The sequence below is a fragment of the Hermetia illucens genome, chromosome 1 (assembly GCF_905115235.1).
Source record: "Hermetia illucens chromosome 1, iHerIll2.2.curated.20191125, whole genome shotgun sequence".
Taxonomy (NCBI): Eukaryota; Metazoa; Arthropoda; class Insecta; order Diptera; family Stratiomyidae; genus Hermetia; species Hermetia illucens.
In genome coordinates this window covers 11,003,359-11,023,816 of record NC_051849.1, presented here as the reverse complement: position 1 = coordinate 11,023,816, position 20,458 = coordinate 11,003,359, and the positions used below count along the sequence as shown (strand labels likewise).

At 48.0% G+C, this 20,458-nt stretch overlaps 1 protein-coding gene across 1 annotated transcript; it reads right to left on the bottom strand.

The window, feature by feature from the left end:
- Positions 1 to 4,436: 4,436 nt before the first annotated feature.
- LOC119661528 lies at positions 4,437 to 19,579 on the bottom strand. The gene is made up of 4 exons (XM_038070906.1): positions 19,412 to 19,579; positions 19,240 to 19,349; positions 18,819 to 19,168; positions 4,437 to 4,913 (listed from the first exon to the last, which is right to left on the bottom strand). Exons 1-4 carry the CDS (start codon positions 19,562 to 19,564, stop codon positions 4,576 to 4,578), a joined length of 951 nt encoding a protein of 316 aa, XP_037926834.1. The 5' UTR covers positions 19,565 to 19,579; the 3' UTR covers positions 4,437 to 4,575.
- Between the last annotated feature and the right edge of the window lie 879 nt (positions 19,580 to 20,458).

Genomic DNA, 20,458 nt, shown 5'->3' with positions numbered 1-20,458 from the left:
CCGCAGCCTTGTTCGCTGTTTGGATTTGCTCAGAAAAACTCATCTTTGAGTCAAGAGTCAACCCGAGGTACTTTACCGCCGATTTTGACTCGATTATCGACTCGCCGAACGATATGGGACGCAGGGTCGGAATTCTCTTCTTAGTCAGGATGACTACTTCGGTTTTTTCCAGTGCAAGGTTAAAACCATGAGTAGTCATCCATCCGCTTACCCGTCGCATCAATATGCCGAGTCTGCTTTGCGCCTGTTCGACAGTGCGTCCAGCAACAAGCGCTGCGACATCATCTGCGTAGCCGACCAGGCGCGACTCTTCTGGCATGTCGAGTTTAAGCAGACTGTCATAGGTAGCGGTCCAGAGGTCCGGCCCTAGGATGGATCCCTGTGCTACCCCCGATGTGACCGCCATCCACCTTTGACCCTCTAGTGTTTCATAGAGCAGGGAGCGGTTCCTCAGATAGTCCCTCAAAATCCGTAAGAGATAGTTCGGCACGTTGAAGGTATTCTCTAGTGTGCCTAGAATGTCTTTCCATCTTACGGAATTGAAGGCGTTTCTGACGTCAAGCGTTACGAGGAGCACCACCCGTCGAACGGCGTCCACGACCTGCATGACAGCATCAATTGTCGATTTCCCTGCCCTAAAACCAAACTGCCGGGGAGATAAATCTCCGGCAGCCCGTATCGCTTCAGCGAGTCTACTTCTGATGAGCTTTTCGAGCACTTTCCCAGCATTATCAAGCATACACAGTGGGCGATATGAAGACGGCAGTTCGGGATCGCCTTTCCCTTTAGGGATCAGCGCAAGCCTCGCAACTTTCCAACGAGCAGGGAAAATGCCCTCTTTCAGACAAGCGTTGAATGCGCCGAGCAATAGTTCTGGCCGGTGTTGGAATACCAGTTTGTACACCTCTGCTGGAATACCATCGGGTCCTGGCGCCTTCTTGTTTTTCATAGAGAGGACTGCCTGTTCCAACTCTTTTACAGAGAAAAGTGGACAGTCCTCTGCGCTCTCCGCGCCGACGTCACCATCCCATACGGGGTGTGCAGGGAAGAGTGCCCTCACAATGCGGTCCATCTGCTCGGCCTTAAGTGAACAGGGTTTCCGCAGAGCCCCGATTTTTCGGGTTACAAGTTTGTAACCGAGTCCTCACGGATCCCCATTCACCTCGTCGATCAGGTCTTGCCAGCAGCGAGCTTTGCTCTTGTTTATTGCGCTGCGGAGTCTCCTTTTGGCTGATTTGTACTCCATCATTATGATACATGCCTCCTCCCGGTCGCCTAGACGTTGTGTTAAGCGGCGGAGCCTGTGACATTCCTTCCGGAGCTCTGCGATTTCCACTGTCCACCAATACATGGAAGGTTTGCCGCGCCTCGATGTCTTCCTGGGCATGGAGGCTCCGCAGACCGTAGTTATCAGGTTCATAACTGAATTTACGACAGTGTCAGCAGCGGCGCTACCACCCCCAGGAGTACCCTTCAGCGTGGCCCCACCTGTTCCCAGAGTTTCGACAAAATTCCCAGTGTTCACTTTCGCGACGTTCCATACACAGAAAGATCGCTGGGGTGGCGCACACCGAGGGTTTGCGTCCACCACTTCGAAAGCAATGTATTGGTGGTCACTTGCCGAAAAGTCTTCCAGAACTCGCCACCCGTCCACCAGCGACACCAGTGATTCCGATGCGAAGGTTACGTCTGGAATGCTTTCTTCGCAGCCCGGGCGCCGGAATGTTGGGGTGGATCCGGTGTTTAGAACTACCAGTCCTGTTCTCGCCGCCATTTCCAGAATTCGTTTCCCTCTGGAATCTGTGTGAGGCATGCCCTATTCAAGTGCTCTAGCATTGAAGTTACCTCCGACCAGGATCCGCCCATCCGTGCTTAAGATAGCGTCCTCCAAAGCCTCAATCCTGCGACGAAAGTCCGGCATCGTCTCATTCGACGTAAGATAGACACTAAAAAACGTTATCCCTGAACACCGAATCCAGACAAAGCCGTCCCCTCGGCCTTGGGCAAGAACCCCCAGGAGGGTGCCGTCCCGAACCCAGATGGCAGCGGTACCTGATATGTCTGGGTGCCATGAAACTGGGCCCTTGAATTGGTACTGCTCACTGATGAGTACTAAATCAGCTTTGGTCTCCGCAGCGAACTGCGCTAGCAACTCGTGAGCGGTTGCACTCCGGTGCATATTGATTTGGAGGATGCGAATCATGTTGACCGTATCCTAGCTCTTTCCAGTTCTGCTCTGAAAACTGGACACCGCCCCGATCCCGCAGTGTGCGCAATGCTCTCATCAGTCGCGCCGCGGTCCCTGCATAGGACGCAGCTTTCCTTTTCATTGCAGCTGTTCGCTTTATGGCCATCCTGACCGCATTTACGACATGTTGCCCTTCTGTCAGGTCCCCGAGAGTTTGCAGATGTGTGCCCATAGTCCAAACATCTGTAACATTTGGTTGGGGCGGCCCGAATTCGTATCCTACACACTACCCAACCAATTCTTATTTTCCCGCTGTTTAGAAGCTTCCTCGTGTATTGCTCGGCAACTTCCACCACAGCGAGTTTTTGGCCTCGGGAGTTTGCGGGGGTGATACCAATCCGGACATTGGTTACCTCCGGGCATTCGCGTTTGATGGCCTCTTCTACCTCGTTCTTTTCCGTGAGACAGTCAAGGTCTCGGGTTTCTAAAGCACACATGGGTTCCAGGCTAGAAACCAAAGCTTTTTCTCCTAGAAGCCCCTTGACTGCTTCACAGAACGTGACTTTATTTATAGTCTTCGGGCCTAGTTCGACTAAGACTCCACCACCCTTCATTTTACGTATGGAAGACACCTCCGCTCCGTTGTCTTCGGGTTTGATTTTGTAACGGATTTCATTGAGGACTTCCGCAAAAGTCTTGCCTCCCGTCGGCTTAATAAGCAAAGCTGGCGGTCTAGTCCTCCTTCGTCTCCCCACCTTTTCTTTTGGCACTCCGTCCTTCGTGTCCGCCTTAGTTTTAGGCAAATGTTTTTCTGATGGCGCGACGTGTTGTTGTCTTTTGATCCTCTTCGCCTTCTTCTTTTCAGCCCTGGAGAGTACCTGAGTGAAGTCTCCTTCAGATGTCCCTTCTTTCTTTCGTTTTTTACCAAGTTCGCTCTGCAATGGGCTGTCAGCGATCCGTTTGGTACTCGTGGTGTTCTCCTCGGGAAGCGCGGTTGTTTCTGCTTCCTGCGGATTTTGTCTTACTTTCCATGTTCGCCTATAGTATGAAATCCTGTCCAGGAGCTCTTCCAATTCCATTAGCCCGTTTTTCACCCCCTTACCGACGTTTTTCTGAAGGAACGTCGAAGATCGCATGTGCTTCACAACTGCCGCGCATTTTTTAATAAGTCTTTCCTCTTCCGCTTGTGCCAGAGTAATCGACAGTCCTCCCACTCGGCTTATATTCGAAACCATTTTATTAGTTTCGGCAGTTTCCACTGTGCCTCTTTCCCCAATTACAGCACTGTGCTGTATGGTCTGGGTTCCTCTTATCTGTGTTGCAGGTGCTGCATCACTTTCCGAGTCTTTCTCTCCGTCTGCGCGTCCCGATGTCTCGTCGGGTATTTCAGCCCTTGTTGCGTCCTTCGCTGGGCGCTGGGGCGAACGGCGCATTTTCGTGCTGCGAATAAACGCAGCCAGCTCCTTCTCCATTTCCACTATCTCCTCGTTTTGTTCGTTTTTATTCTCCATTTGAGTTGTTTACCAGCGCATCGTGTGCAAGGGAGCGGGCCGCAATAGTCAGGAACGGGTATACCCTCGGGGACACAGCCCCTACCCCAGTTCCCTGAGGCCTGACCTACGCTTAGCTGATCCCGGAATTCACGGACGGATCAGCGCTCGCTCGGGGCAACGCGGTCTACTAACACCGATTCAATGCACACTACACGACCAGAGTCCCGAAGGGGCTGGCTCCTGATACACGCCACAACTACCACCTTGGCAGAGCTAGGCTCACATCACCCCATCGACGTCGACAGGGAGTTGTCGACGACTCCGGGGACTCCCAGTGTGTCCCAGCGTGTATCGGTCATTAGCAGTTCGCTCTTCACCGAGAAACTTTCTCGAGGCTACTACCTAGGACGCAAGTATTATGCCAGCTAGGGGGTCAGAACTACTTGCTCGGGTACCTCGGGGACGCCGCTCCCCGTATCGTAAACGACCCATGAAGGATCGTTGACGATCCCTGAGGGGGCCAGCTGCGGGCTTAGAACTATTTACTCGGGCACCTCGTTGACATCACCACCCGTATCGTAAGCGGCCCTTTAAAGATTGCTGACAAATCCTGAGGTGGCTTCAAGGGCACTTGGCGCCGAACAGTACAGAAGAAGTGCGAACATCTCAGCCGGTCCTTTCGGCAACCATTTATAGCCTACACGCATCCTGAAATTAAAAAATTTAATTTTGCACAATATTTGATAAAAATTTATTAATTTAATTTTTATCAAGGACTGGGACAATTACGGTGGCTACCTTTCTGAGCAACGTGCAAATAAACAGTTGGGCGACAAGGCACCCTAAGATCAATATATTTGGTATTATAGAAAATACACGTTTAGATATTCCCTTTCAGAAAAAAGCAAATGCAATTAGGAAATATAAATTCACACACAAATATGATTTTCGGATGAGAGTTGCGCCAGGTCTTGGTGTACCGGTGTTATTTTGGCCAAAGTGTCGTCTATTGAAATCAGCCACGACATCCAATATGTATTTTTCTGGATCCTCAATGAATTCCTTGTGAAATGATAGTCTTGTAAATATGGCGGTCCGCACCATGTTTCGACATCGATAATTGAAGGACAATATAGCGTACAACTCGTATAAATACCTATAACCGTGGGAGATAAGCGGGGCTCCAGCATAATATCTCTCTTGATGCAAATGTACTCCAAACTCCGGAACGGCTGTGAAATTATTAAACGGCATTAATAGTGAATATCAAAAAAATTGTGAAAATAATTATTGATCGATACGAAGTCCTGGCAATGGGCTCTGTAAAAATGGGGCAGATATCAATCCTTAAATTGATATCTAGTAAACAATCCTAAAATTGTTGATGGCTGCCGGGATAGGTGCAATAATCCTCAAATTATTGTACGCTGGAGGAAGCAAGAAGAAACTACTGGTTTCACTTTACTTTGGCTTGTCCTTGGGTTTATTGCTATCACTTCGTTTTTATAAAAGAAATCTTATAACTAAGCAATTTACAATTTACACATTTTGTTTACATGACCATTTAGCAATTTACAATTGGCACATTTCTGTTTACATGACCTATTGATTCGTTTCTGGCACAAGCGCATGTTCAGCATTTTTCTTTGAACTGCTATTATGTTGACGTAATTACTAATGGCTTGTGCGAAAGTAGACCAATGTGTCGATGCACTTATTAATTTTAGCTGAACTGCTATTATGTTATTTTGTATGATTCGAACAGGCTCCGTGGGAACTTCACGTTCCATACCTTCGTTCCACACAGCTGACTAGATGAAAGTGTGCGTGAAACGTACATTCGATAAACAAATATCCAATCAATATATCGGCCAAAGTTTGAATGTTGACGTCGGCAAAAATTATGTATTTAAACGGCATAGGGAATTGAAAAAACCTATTTTTACCTTTTGCAAAACGAAGACTCATTTTCTGCAATGGCGTAATCATTCGCCTTAAATGGGAAATGGAGTGGATAGAGTCACTTCCCAGCTATAGGAGTCATAATCCCTCTTCTTTGTTTTACCAACAGGGATCCCTTGAAGCCTTTCTGGCGTCCAGGTGATTTTTGACGGCCACTTTGATTTCCACGATTTTGCCACTTACGTCTTTCAAAACGGAGGTTATTCCACTGTTCGCCTATTAGCGACGAAGTTGAAAAGACCAATGTTTCTAAGCTTGTGAGGATTAAGGATATACCGGAAATTCCGTGGCTGGGTAATCTCGAAAAGCTGAACGGTCGTCCTATCGTCAGTACTTCACTTTTGTCCTGCCGCTATCTACTGTGAAAGGTAGAGTCTCAACGCATTTGGATATATTAGCGATACACAAAGTAATAGCCACAGTCCATAAGGGTCTAGGGATGTTGCATGAACCTCATCCCACGTAGTTATATCGACATATTCTACAGAAAAACCACTGCTCACCCGCTTTGACCCCATTGCTCAGCTTTATCTAAGGCCGATGAACGAAGGCTAGGCTAGTCCCTTGAACACCTTAAATAGATACGAATATACATGGGATGAAAATTGATACTTTTTATGGATTTTAAAGGTCAGAGTTAAGGTTCGAAATGCAATATTTTGTTATGAAATATTCGGCACACCGAGTCTTCTTCGTTTTCTTCAGCCTTTGTCCCGTTCACAAGCGGGGTCGGCTCGTCGTGATCGGCTTCGCCATTTGGCTCTATCGAATGCCTGATCTGGGTGAAATCTCGAGGCTTTCAAATCCCCATCTAGCGTATCAAGCCACCATTGTTTAGGTCTGCCTTTTGGTCGTTTACCATCGACTTCGATGCTCAAACCAATCTTTGCAAGTGAATTCTCGTTTGCACGAATTGCGTGACCATACCACCGAAGACACCTCTCTCGCAACTTTTCCACGATCGGTGCAACCCCATAACGATCGTGGATATCCTCATTTCGGATGTGATCTAGACGTGTGACGCCACTAGTCGGCCAACACTCAGAACCATAAAGAGCGACTGGACGGACGACATTGCGGTAAATTTTAGATTTGAGACGTTCGTTGATACGTCGATCACAAAGAACTCCAGTTGTGGAACGCCACATCATCCAGGTTGCGTTAATGCGTGAAGCAATTTCATATCGCAGTTCTCCATTGGCTGAGAGCGTTGACCCGAGGTATTTAAATCGCTCAGATCTGGGCAGATCACTGCCGCTGACAGTGATTGTGCCTGTTTCATGGGGATCGGTCGTCAAAAATTCAGTTTTGTTTAAATTCAAGCTGAGACCGTGTTGCATGAGGCGATCATTCCATTTTTGAACAAGTTGCTCGAGATCATTCTTGCTGTCAGATGCTAGGAAAACATCATCTGCATAAAGCAGTGTGTAGGGCGCTGGACTTTGGATATCCCGTGTGACGGTGTCCATAACAACAACAAAAAGGAGTGGTGAGAGGGCGCTTCCTTGATGAACACCAACAGAGACACGAAGCGGTTTTGATACACCCGTCATACTTCGAACTTTATTTTTCGGATCGTGGTAGAGCAATTGAACCCAGCGCACGAGTTCTTCTGGCACGAAGTGTTGTCGTAAAGCATACCAGATGAGTTCGTGTGGTACACGGTCAAACGCTTTCTCTAGATCCAGAAATGCAATGTAAAGAGGGCGATGCTTCTCACGGTGTTTCTCCATGACTAACCGCGCAGCGTGTATTGCGTCAGTAGTTCCGCAGTTCTGGACAAATCCGGCTTGATTCACGGTTATTTCAACGATGTCGCGAATACGATGGCCAAGAATGCGTTCAAAAATCTTCATGGTATGGGAAAGTAACCGGATCGGACGATAATTTGAACATTCTGCTGGGCTACCTTTCTTTTTCCATATTGGAACAGTGGTACTTTCTTGCCAGTCAGATGGTGTTCTTCCTTCCTGAATAACCCGGTTAAAGAATTCACTGAGCCACAGTGTTGGGTCCCAGCTCTTCGCTTTCCAGAGTTCAGATGCGATGTCGTCAGGTCCTGTTTCTTTCCCAGATTTCATTTGTTTTATTGCCTCCTCGACTTCAGTTGCGCTGACAGTGAAGCCCATAGTGTTTTACGTAGGCACCTGTCGTGAGACTTAATCCTACGGTTCTCTTAAGACACGGATTGATTTTGTGACCACAATCAGAGACCCGCTGAGACAAGCAACAACGGCACCAGTCTATACCAAGTGCATGGCTTAGCATTCATACTGGTGGATGCAAGAATTACCTAAATCTCTACCGAACTATGGAGTACGGCACCCGTGTTGATACGCAAATCCACGTGAGGCCCGAAGGTCTCTTCTCGCTTGAGCATAACCACAACCACCATGAAACTCCCACTAGGGGGGCCAACCGCAAATAACCGAGCTGTCCTCACATACAACAGGAGTTCACCCGAAGTATGTGAGTCCAGGGGCTTTCCCGGTTCACATGGTACCAGTAAGGTTTCGTGACCAATTTGCCACTTCAGATGAGTCCCCGTGCAGACTCGGGTCTGATCGCCCTGATTAGGCCTTTGGAGCCGGCAAACCAAAGTGATTACAGCGTCTCCCGGTGCCACCACTATGGAGGTTCTCCTCGGCCACTTGGTTTTGGTTTGGCCGATAGGGTTGCCGCCCCATCTTCCTCCCCGCCACCTCTGAGCACCAGTTGCGCTGACAGGTGGAACTGCTCCAAATGTCGGCAATGATTGGGGAAGTGGAGGATGAGCAAATTCTTCAGTTGAAATCTGCTCGAAGTATTCTCGCCATCTATACGTCGCGGCTCGACGATCGATAAGCAAAGTACCGTTCTTGTCATTAACGCAACAGAAGTGTTCGATATCCTGTGTGCGTTCATCACGGCTTTTAGGCAAGTCGATACAGATCTCTCTCGACATCCCGAGTGTCCAGTTTATCGTAAAGATTTTTGTAATGGTTCGCTCGGGTGATAGCGACCGCTTTCTTTGCTTCCCGACTAGCATTCTTATAAATTTGCCAATTAGCAGGCGTTTTATCGTCGAGAAATTTGTAGTAGAGGCGTTTCTTTTCAGTGCGTTCCTCACGCTGTTTTATCGGTGGCTTAATTCGCAAGACGGCAATCAACGGCCGATGTTGTGTTGCGATGGTCTCATAGGGAACGACTTTGCAATCAGTGACAGTGGTAAAATGTTGGCGTCTTATGAGAATATAGTCGGTTTGCGTTTTGTTGTTCCCACTAGAAAATGTGGGAAGAAGAGACAATCGTTTGATGAACCATGTATTCATAAGTACAAGGTCATGGGTGTCCGCAAAATCAATTATACGCTCGCCACCCTCATTGCGCGCTCCGAACCCCTTTCCCCCATGGCACCTGTTACCGTCTGCCTTTTCACCCACATGACCATTAAGGTCGCCGGCAATGATTATATAATCGTCAGCAAGCACGTGACAAGTCTTTTCATCAAGAAGTTGCCAGAAGGCATCTTTCTCGGCATCAGGTCGACCTGTCTGTGATGCGTACGCGGTGAAGAAGTGAATAGTGCGATCAGCTGATATAATGGTGAGCTTCATCAGTCGATCATCAAATCGTTCGACTTCTTTAATGCCATCACGGAAACCCTCTGAAACGGCAATGCCAACACCATATTGAGTGTGTGGGTTACCAAAATAGAGAAGTTTGTAGCCATTTTTACCACGTTCGCGTTCAATGTCGCAGCTTTTGGCACCAGACCATCGGGTTTCTTGCAGAGCGCAGATATCAAAGCGCCTTTTCCGAAGGGCTCTTGCGAGTTCCTCGGTCTTTCCAGTTAGGGTACCAACATTTAGCGTACCGACACGTATTTGTTTTGTTCGTTGTGTGCGGACTAACTTGCTTACGTCCTGACGCCGTCCATGCGTCAAGAACCCTTGCCCATTTCTCGACAGGATCGGGGCCCGTCCTGCCGCGTCGACTGAGGTGGACACCTTAGCATTTCTCCGAGGCTTGTGACTCAATCCGATTATCATGTTTGTAACGAGATTGTATGCATTTTCTTGGTCGACAGGTCAGGACAAACCGTGTGTTTGTTAGACGATGGCAAGTTTAAACGAGGCCTGGTCATGGTAATGCTTTCGGACACGTGAACGATGCCAGACAAAACAACATTCGAAGGACATTCATTCTATACCAAAACTGCTCCATTACGTACAACTCCTCCTTCCACTGGATGCCTCCCTCTAGGCACGTTTCCCTCATCAAACGTACTTGTCCGTATATTCTATGGTTGTATGCTTCCCGTGTACACCCGGCAAGCACTGATGTATCTCTTAGTCCACATGTTTCACTCGCGACAATGCCACATTCAAGGAGTAGAAAAATTGGTTTCCGACAGCTCGTTCGTGTGAGAGAGGAGCATGGCCGTGATTCCGGGTTGCGTGTTTAGTTATGTCTTCCTGATTCACCTTTTCCGCTCGCGTCTCCTCACCCTCGTCTCGCGATTTTCCTTTAATGCAGTCATCCTTCGATTTGAATAGTAGGCAAGTTTTTCTTAGGAAAAACGTTCCTGTTCTCATTCGATCCTCTTTCCAGTTGCCATGAGACGAGTCGAAGGGGAGCAGTAGACCAGCCCCGACAGACACCAAACGGAGGGCAATTACTCTTGCAGAGTACCGAGCCCGTCTTCAAATACAGTCCCTAGTAACGGAAGTATGCGCAACAGTTCCGCGACAGCCAAGAGGAAGACGGGAAGTCACGAGGCACTCTTCCTAGTTCAAGTATACAAGCGAAAGCCCAAATGCGGACATCCCTTTTCATGCCAATCCACCCGAATTTTTTTGAGTTGGTTTTGCACGTCGGACAGCCGTAAATGGCCGGTAGATGGAAGACGTCGAATATTTTCTTGCATAACGATGCGGTGACCAAGGGGTGCAAACATTCAAGAGACACATCGCAGACCATCTTCTTGTCTGAACCGCAGCGTTTGCGTATCAGCTTCAGGGATGTGGTGTTGTCATGAAGCAGATTCCGTAGCTCCGTGTACGGGGATTGCTCATGGGACAGCTCATCTTCGCTGATGAAGGCAGCCATTTCGATGGTTTCGATATGGGAGAGAGCATCTGTTACTTCATTGCTTGAGTCAGGAATGAAACGAAAGTCCATTGTAAGCTAAGATATGTAGCTGAGGTGTCGCTGCGAGGGTATGTCAGCGGCTAATGGTCTGTTAACCCAACCAACCAAGCCCTTTCATTTGATATCCCACATGACCATTTTCAGTACCGGCGACTTAGGGAGTGGGCAAGCAAATAGTCTAGGAAAGGAAGCATTTAAAATGAGTACATCACTCCGAAGAACTCCTGCTCCAAAGGCGCTGAATGATCCTTCACAGGCTGGGCATTCGTCAGCTGATAGTGAGGCCTTTATACCTGGTCGGAAGATGTCGCAATAAGTAGTGCTTGATCCATTGAGGAGACGTTCGTCGATCCTGCGATCACCACCAAAGTCAGTGTCATGTCGCTGAGAAATGGAAATCATGGAAGCTCCCGGAAAACTAATATATGCGAAAGTGCACTGGGGGAGCACCACACAGAGAAATAGTGTCTGAATACGGACTAATCATCGTTCGGCCTACTCGAAGCGAAAAAAATATGGATGTCCGAATCCAAAAAAGGGACAAACACAATGTGGACGAGGCCATCAAAAGCCATTCGTGTTCCGTGTAACAGTCCCAAAGACGAAAAAATGTCTCGCCTTCCCAAAATCCAAAGGATAGTAAATCCTCACCAATAAGCGTTCAAACTATTGATGGAAATCGCGGAGTTGTGGGCTGGATGGTTCCGTGCAAGGAGGATCTGTCAATGATCTACAAGAAGACCAGACTTCGTCGGACTTTCGAGGTAGGTTTACGCAGGCTATACGAACCAGCAAGCAAGAATGCTTCAAGGAACAACAACTGACATGCCCGCCTCTTTTTCTTGATATAGTCAGCTGGTTTTTTTTCAGCTCAAACATGAGGTCACCCTTTTGGGTCCTTCGAATCTTGCTGACATTTCCGCCTAGATCTTTTAGCTCGGGGTCAGTTTTGACCTTTTTCAGTATCTCCGCGTAAGATAAAATTCCATTGCTGAAGATTACAATCGCTTCTGGGCGAATTCACACTTTTGCCTTTTTCTTAACTACCTTGGTCCATCCATCTTTTTCATTCCCCTTGGATTTTGTCGAGTCGATTGCCGGAGCTCGCGCCTGGGGGACCTGCTTTCTCTCTTCGGTGCCTTTAGTTCCGTTTTTCGGAACTATTTGTATGGCTTGCTGAGTTCCCAGAGGATCCACATCTCTTTCCTGCACTCTCTTGATTAGGTGTCACTTGGGTCGCCTGTGACACCGTTGGGGCAACAGATTTCGACTTGCCCTTGGAATTTCGTTCCTCCTGCTACGATTTCTTGTAGAGCACTCTAATTGCTCTCATCATATTTTTTATGGCTTGGTGGACGTTGTACTTGTCCTTGATAAACTCAGACAGCTCCACTATTTTTGCACCAAGCTGTATGAAGGGTAATTCCTCTGCTTCAGGGCTCTGCTCTTCATGATTCCTAACCAGATTACTACTTTTAAATAGTCCTTCACATTTGGCATTCGTTGACCTTCCCTCCGTTTTGTCTTTTTGATGTTCGGCATTGGCGGAGATCTCAAAGTTGACGAACTTCTTCTTTTTCCTGGTCCTGGAGTATCTCCTGTTGCTGCTCCTCTTGAATATGTGCGGTCGATGTTGTTGCTGTTTTTGTTGTCCAGCGATCTGCTTTCAATTCATCCTTCTTCGGTTTTGTTTACTAGTGTCCTTGGTAGAGTGGTACTTCGCTTGAACACTTCCTTTTCCAAATCTAAAACACTTGTAGCATTAGATACCACGGTGGCCAAGTTGTCCACCATCGAGGCACTGCGCAGTCGAGGGATATCGACGACCGGGACCCCGCTTGCTCACTCCCAAAAGCCGCCGGTACTAGGGTTCCGAGCCCCTGCACCGTAAGTTTTCTCCTTCTCACGTCTTCCATAGTGGTTTTATGTTCTGGGTATCCTTCCCATGGCCATTTTGGTCTGCACACCAAAGATGAGCAAACACTAGCCAATGCACAGTCAGAAAAAAAAGTGCATGAACACATATTTACACATCAATAGGTATGACCCAATCCGCCAGCTGGGACCGCGCCTGATGGGAGATCTGGCCGCTCCTCACAGGTCCGTCTGTCTGCCTGTCTGTCTGTCCGTCGCACGCATTTTTCTCGGAGACTGTAGCAGCGATTGACACCAAATCACACACCCATACATGCAAAAGGGGGTGTAATTTTTTTTTTCATCAAATATAGTCATGCGGGGTATCAAATGAAAGGTCTCGGTTAGTACTTTTCAAAACTGGGCTAAGTTTTGACATTTGTTGGGAAGGCGGGGAGTTCGGGGGGTCGAAAGTGATCATTTATTGAAGAGGGCCATTTTCAGAAACTGCCAAATCGAAAAATCTGAAAAAAAATCAAAAGGCTGCCACTATATGGTGGCTGGGCTCCGAAATACCTTCAATACCGATATTCGTTCAAATAAAGTTAATAATAGTATATTACTATAATTTTCAGTAATTGGATACAGCCTGTGCGGAGTTGCCAAATCTCCCATCAGGCGCGTCCCTTCGTGCGGATAAGGGAATGCTCGGCGAATGTGCCGGCGGTTTTTGGGAGTGAGCAAGCGGGCTCCCGGCCGTCGATATCCAACGACCGCAGTGCCTCAGTAGTGGGAAACTTGGCTACTGTGGCATCTAATGCTACAAGAGATAATGGTGGAGTGGAAATTAGGTCCACACCGGATCCCTTTAGGAGGAGTTCGAAGCCTGGGAGATCACCACCGAGAACAATGGTTCTTTTTGGTAGTCGAGATTCGTCGCGGGACTCTGAAAGAAATACGAATAGTCCCTTAATCGAGATCATTCCTTGTGGCGAGAGGCGCGAAAGCAAACGGGAACATACCGGAATGGCGTTCGTTACACTCGGGGAACGAATAAATAAACTGTGCGAGTTCATCAAGGAGAGGCGGAATATCCACCAAAATATTCGAGCCTTGATAAGAGGCATTAAACTGTCTTATATCAGGGCACTCGAAGAAAAGAATTCCCAAGCGTCAGTTGGCAAGGTCACAAGGGAAACGCAGGTGACGCCTCCCCGTGATAAAGCAGGCGGGAAGACAGGAAAACGGGCTAGAGACGGTACCAGCGAGCCTCTTGGACCACAGCAAGTCCCGAAGAAGAAAAAAGCCTCTTCACCAAAGAGCCGGCGAGAGTACCCGCGAAAGTCGGTAATCTTACGATTCCAGCCACAACACCTACAAAAGTGGAAAAAACCAACGCCCGGAGGCCCGAACAATGGACTAAGGTGAGCAACAAGAGGAAAAAGGACAAAAAGAAGCTCCGCCCGGAAATAATAATTATTTCCAAGAAGGGAAATATGTCCTATGCCGACATCCTCCGAAAGGTGAAGTCAGACCCGGAATTGAAGGATTTGGGGGATAGTGTGAGCCGTATCAGGCGAACACAGAGAGGGGATCTGATGCTGGAGTTAAGTAAATCCGCCGACAAGTCGGCCGATAACTTCCGCGGGAAGGTGGAAAGTGTACTTGGAGAGGAAGCTGAGGTAAGAGCTCGGAAACAGGAGATAGGTTGAATGCAAGGACCTAGATGAAGTCACCTCACGGGAGGACATCTGTGCTGCGCTAAAGCAGCAGTTCAACCTTGGCGATATAGACCAGAGTGCCATAAAAAGGATGAAGAAGCCATATGGTGGCACACAGACCGCTATTATTAGTTTGCCGGCGGAATCAGCTATTAAGTTAATTACCGCGGGCAAGGTAAGAGTAGTTTGGGTCGTGTGCAGGCTCAGGGAGCAAATCTCTCTAAAGAGATGCTTCAGATGCCTCGATTTCGGCCATTTTGCGGGGGCATGCACTAGCCATTATGATAGGTCGAGGAGTTGCAGGAAGTGTGGGGAAGAGAGCCACCTCATCAAAGATTGCACCGGAGATCCACGGTGTATGTTATGTAGTGGGAAAGAGGGCGTGGACGGCCGCAATATGCGGGAAGCAGCAGATGTCCGGTATATAGGAGGGAGCTGAACCGCACAGGCAAATGAGATTGATACAAATCAATCTCAATCACTGTGAGGCAGCTCAGGACCTGCTCTCGCAAACCATTCGAGAGTCGAATGTCGATGTCGCGGTTATTTGCGAGCCGTACAGAAACGAGCTCTTGGGCGGTGGATGCATCTGGCAACGCGGCAATCTGGGCGTGCGGAAGACAGGCCATTCAGGAAGTCATGGCCCCCTCCGGCAGCCGGTTTTATAAGGACGAAGGTCAACGGTGTCCATATTTACAGCTGCTACGCTCCTCCTAGTGCAACCTTAGCACAATATGAGGAGATGTTAGACAGTCTGGTGTTGGATGCTAGAGACCGCAGCCCTAAAATCATTGCGGGCGATTTCAACGCGTGGGCCCTGGAGTGGGGAAGCCGATCGACGAACACCAGAGGTCAAATTCTGTTTGAGTCATTTGCGGAGCTGGACACCGTGCTGGCCAACGTTGGATGCGTGCCCACCTTTCGAGGAAGAGGGTCGGGTTCGATCGTTGACCTGACATTTGTTACCACTTCACTGGTGAGGGAGATGGCTTGGCAAGTGATCTTCCTCCACATTGGGAACCGGGGAAGCAGTCAACGACGCTCTGGCGGTTGGCTGGTCTATCGGAGCTTTCGACGAGGAGACATTCCTGGCCGCATTGGAGGGAGCCCATGATCCGGATGGAACAGCGGTGGAAAGGGTCACACAGCTGTCTCAGCGTGTAACCGAAGCATGCGACGCTACGATGCCACGACGACGTTTGCACCACGGCAAGAGGCCACACTACTGGTGGAACACGGCGATCGCTGCCTTGAGATCCTCTTGTCTCTGAGCGAGGAGACTTTCCCACAGGACAAGGGGAAGGCCGGAGCACCAGGAGCGTAAGGAGGAATACAGGGATATGCGAAGCAACCTTAAGAAGGCCATTCGGAGAAGCAAGCGGGAATGCTACCAGAAGCTCTGCATGGAGGCTAATACGAATCCGTGGGGTACAGCCTACCAAGTTGTAATGAAGAAGATCCGCGGGCGAAAATCACCTCAGGTGACATGCTCACGGCTCTTGTTGCAAATAATTGCAACTCTTTTCCCGCAGCAGGAGCAGGACGAAAGAGAACCCCAACTGGCAGCTCAGCAGGACGTCTTCTCGATCCCTGATGTTACCGAAGAGGAACTTTGGGAAATCTGCAGACGTATTGGGGACAGCAAGGCTCCGGGATTGGACGGAATTCCGAACAGGGCTCTGAAGGTGGCGGTCAAGGCCAGACCAAGGTGGTTCGCAAGCACATTCGAATCGTGCATGGCGGAAGGAGTGTTTCCCGCCCAGTGGAAGAGGCAGAAGCTGGTCTTGCTACCGAAGCCTCGAAAACCACCTGGCGTGCCTTCTTCATATCGTCCTATTTGTCTCTTAGACACCATGGGGAAGATGTTGGAGAGGGTGATATACAACAGGCTGGTCCCGTTCATCGAGCTTGCGGGTGGTCTTTCAGAGTGGCAATATGGGTTTCGGCGAGCCCTTTCTACGGTCGATGCAGTAGCATAGGTCGTGGAATTGGCTCGAAATGCAATGGCCATAGGCAAATGCTGTGCTCTGGTAACGCTGGACGTCAAAAATGCTTTTAACTCAGCCAACTGGGGCTGGATTAAGGGCGCCATGGCCAAACTGGGTGTTCCTAGCTACTTGGCTCGGCTCATCGAGAGTTACTTTTCGGACAGACTTCTCTGGTACGAGACGGACGACGGGCCGAAGGAGTACATTGTGACAGCAGGTGTGCCTCAAGGTTCTGTATTGGGACCGCTGCTGTGGAACATAATGTACGACGGAGTGCTTGGCCTTCGCGTGCCGGAGGAGACAACGCTGATTGGTTTTGCGGACGACTTGGCGGTAGTTGCAATTGCAAAGCATCCCGAGGACGTGGAGCTTTATGCAAATGAAGCCATTCATACCATCAAGTCATGGTTACGAATGGCCAAGCTGGACCTGGCGGACGAAAAGACGGAGGCGGTCCTCATTACCAACCGTAGGAAGAACAACACTGTTACCATCCGGGTTGGTAATCGTGAGGTCGTCTCAAAATCGGTTGTCAAATACCTGGGGGTGATGATCGATGCCAAGCTGAGTTTCAAGGGACACTTGGATTATGCGCGAGAGAATGCAGCAAATGCCAGCTCATCCCTTGCAAGGATGATGCCTAACGTGGGAGGGCCGAAGTATAGTCGCGGGAGTGGTGAGGTCGATCCTGCTTTACGCGGCCCCTGTCTGGGCGGGAGCGTTGAACCACGCTGTCAACCGGAGGAAGATATATTCGGCATACCGGCCAATTGCGCTAAGGGTGTGCAGCGCATTTAGGACGGCGTCGACGGAGGCAGTGTGTGTTATCGCAGGAATGATCCCTATAGATCTTCTAGCGAGCGAGGCACACTGGCTCCACGAAAAACGGAAGGAAAATCCAGCCAAGGTGAATGCGGATTTCCGAAAAGCCATCAGGAGAGAGTTGTGTGGCAAGTGGCAACAACGATGGGATAACTCCGACAAGGGCAGGTGGACCCATACATTGATCCCGTGTATCGAGAAATGGGTCAACCGAAAGCACGGAGAATTGAATTACCACCTGACACAGTTCCTTACGGGACACGGTGGCTATAGGAAGTACTTGGATCGCTTCGAATTGGACGAGTCTCCCAACTGTCCTGAATGCGGTGCTACACTCGAGGACCCGGAGCACGTTATGTTCCATTGTCTCAGATTTCTGCAGCAGAAAAGGAGGTTGAACAACATCTTAGGGGCGGACATCGAGCCCTCGAACCTGGTGGAAGAGATGTTGAAGTCGGAGGAAAACTGGATGGCGGTTAATGAGGCAGTAGCCGTGGTGCAGACAACTCCTGGAGTTGGATCGAGCTCGGAAGGCGGCGCGACGGAGACGTGAAATGGACGAGCTGGTATAGCGAACCAGAGCCTCCCCCGCGAAGTAATACTTCACGGTGGTCCCGCGGGGAGGGGCGGAAGAGTGGGGGTGGTTTTAGTGGGTGTGAATCCCACACACTGCTGCAACCTGGCGCAGCAGCGTCTTTCTAGCATTTCCACCTCCATCCATACAAAAAAAAAAAAAAGTAATTGGCTACAGAACCCCCCCTCCTTAAATTCATCCTAGCACCACGATGTTTGCAGCTATGTAGGCTATATTATAGCTTGATTCTGCCAAATTTGGTGGAAATCGCGCTATTACTAACAAAGTTATAATAGGTCAAATTTCAAGATTTTGAATGTCAATATCACTCGAAAGTGAATATTTTCACAAAATATATGCGTATATTACGTGTTTCGTACTATTTGAAATGAAGTGTTGATTTTTATAAGTGTCTTTCATTCCACGACACTTTACTGTAAATGTGCTACAGCGCAAAGACAAACAGAAGATACGAAATTACAAACTTTCAATCGATAGTGAAGATAAATATCGCCTGTAATTGTGTTTAGTTACTGATGAATTAAATTTAAATAAATTCCTACTCTAAACTTATTTTTTGGTGTTGTTTAAACATAAACAGATAAATCAATATGTTTACGGACAATAACTTCTGAAAATTAGTTAAAATAGTACTAGATAAATTGAACATTTGAAGATCAATCAGGCATGCACGGCAACTCTCAGGCGGAAGAACGAGACGGACGAAAGGAAACAGAACGAGTCAGAGCCTCAGCATGAGTGTCTACTTTGAGAGCTGTTGCAACACTTGCTCACAAAGGTGCAATCAAGAATTAGAACCGATCTCAATAAAGAAGCATTCAATTACAATAAGGACACTTTTTGTACCATATTCAGAAATAAAATTCATGCTTTCAAATGGGATGGTTTAGAGCGGAATTTGGTAAAATGTGGTGATTTAAAATCCACAATTCAAATGAAAGGACAAGTGTATCATCGGATTGATCCACGCAGTACTGAAAGAAAATTTGTCGTTTTTGCAAGTCTATTATAAAACGGAAATAATAGTGGTTTAGGCACACTACGGTCAACATTTCTACTTACTCACGCATAGATTATCATATCGCAAACGCATAGCAAGCGGGAACATTTGACGGTAACAAAATCGATCTCGATCAACGATATCAGCTTCAAAAATGGAGGGAAATGCCTGGGTATCAACATTTTTTGTAAAAATGAAAGTATCATTCGGCTCTACTTCGTGCTCAGGAATAACTGGAATTAACCGAAATATATCTTCATAGTCATTTTCCGTTAAATTTGACTTGAACATCGCCACATTGTTCTGTGTATTTGAAGCCCAAAAATTTGGGTGTAAATATATTTGCACCACTGCTGCAGTCACGAATTGCGTTTTGATTAAATAAGATTGTGGAGCACCCAAGAAATTACCCCTGAAATAATTAACAATGATAATCCAGAAAAAAACAACATCCTCCGTACTATGTACCAGCTCACTACTTACCATTCGTCGTAAAGACATGTCCCTGCGCCCAAAAACCAACCATCCCTTCTCACTATAGTAATGAAACACTGAACTTTAGGTCCACCTTCATCCAGATATAGCAAGAAGCCCTATATCGTCAAATAAAGGATATACACAAACCAGTGGGCATAGTCTTAATCGAAACACTCACAGATATCATATCCAAATTTTCCAGAGCATGTTCAGGAGCAAAAGAAACGTGAAGATTTCCAAATCCTACAAGAAAAAGGATTATTACTGTGGACAGTTCCATTTTCAAGACTATAAGGACGATGGATCCGATGAAAAAAGCATTGACATTCATTGGTGAATATATCGCAGCTTACTAGTGAAGTCTCATAATTTGCACCTTAATTGAAATTACAGTGGAATCTCTGGAACCTAGCCACCAAGGGATCGAAGCAGCAACGGATTTGGGAGATACATGGATACATGGAATGTTAAAGGAAAACGACTCTGCTTCATAAGTACCCTGTGATCAAAACGAACCGGAAATTTTAAATTCAAGCGAACCCTGCATGGCAAAACCGGTTATTTTTAAGGTTTTGTGTAAACACAAAACCTTATTAAAATCGGTTTACTGTCTGTCTGTCTGTATTTTTTTTTTTTTTTTTTTTATGGATGGAGGTGGAAATCTTAGAAAGACACTGCCGCGCCAGGTTGCAGCAGCGTGTGGGATTCTCACCCACTAAAACCACCCCCACTTTTCCCTTTTTCCTTCCCCGCGGGACCGCCGCAAAGCATTACTTCGCGGGGTGGACTGCGCTTTACGCGACCACGCCTTCCGTTCTTCGCGTCCTCCTTGCGCGCTCCGCTCTTGCCAGTTCCTCTTGTATTCGTTTGATGGCGGTGTTCACCGCACACCAGTTTCCCTCCGATTTCAACATTTCCCCGACGATGTTTTGCGGGCTTAGAGTGGTTTTCAGGGAGTCTTCCAGACTCCTCCTTTCTGAGAGAAATCGTGGACAGTGGAACATAACATGCTCCGGGTCCTCAGGTGTGCAACCACATTCAGGACACAAGGGAGAATCGTCCAGCCTGAATTGGTGCAGGTACTTCCTGTAACCGCCATGTCCTGACAGGAATTGCGTCAGATGGTAGTTAATCTCACCGTGTCGTCGCTGGATCCACTCTTCAATACGGGGAATCAAAGTGTGGGTCCAGCGACCCCTCTGCGAGTTATCCCACCGTTTCTGCC

Coding starts and splice junctions, on each gene's coding strand:
- LOC119661528 (XM_038070906.1), bottom strand. CDS start 19,564: ATGAATGTCAATGCTTTTTTCATCGGATCCATCGTCCTTATAGTCTTG. Junction 19,350..19,411: donor AAAATTTGGATATGATATCT/GTGAGTGTTTCG, acceptor TTGACGATATAG/GGCTTCTTGCTATATCTGGA. Junction 19,169..19,239: donor ACATGTCTTTACGACGAATG/GTAAGTAGTGAG, acceptor TAATTATTTCAG/GGGTAATTTCTTGGGTGCTC.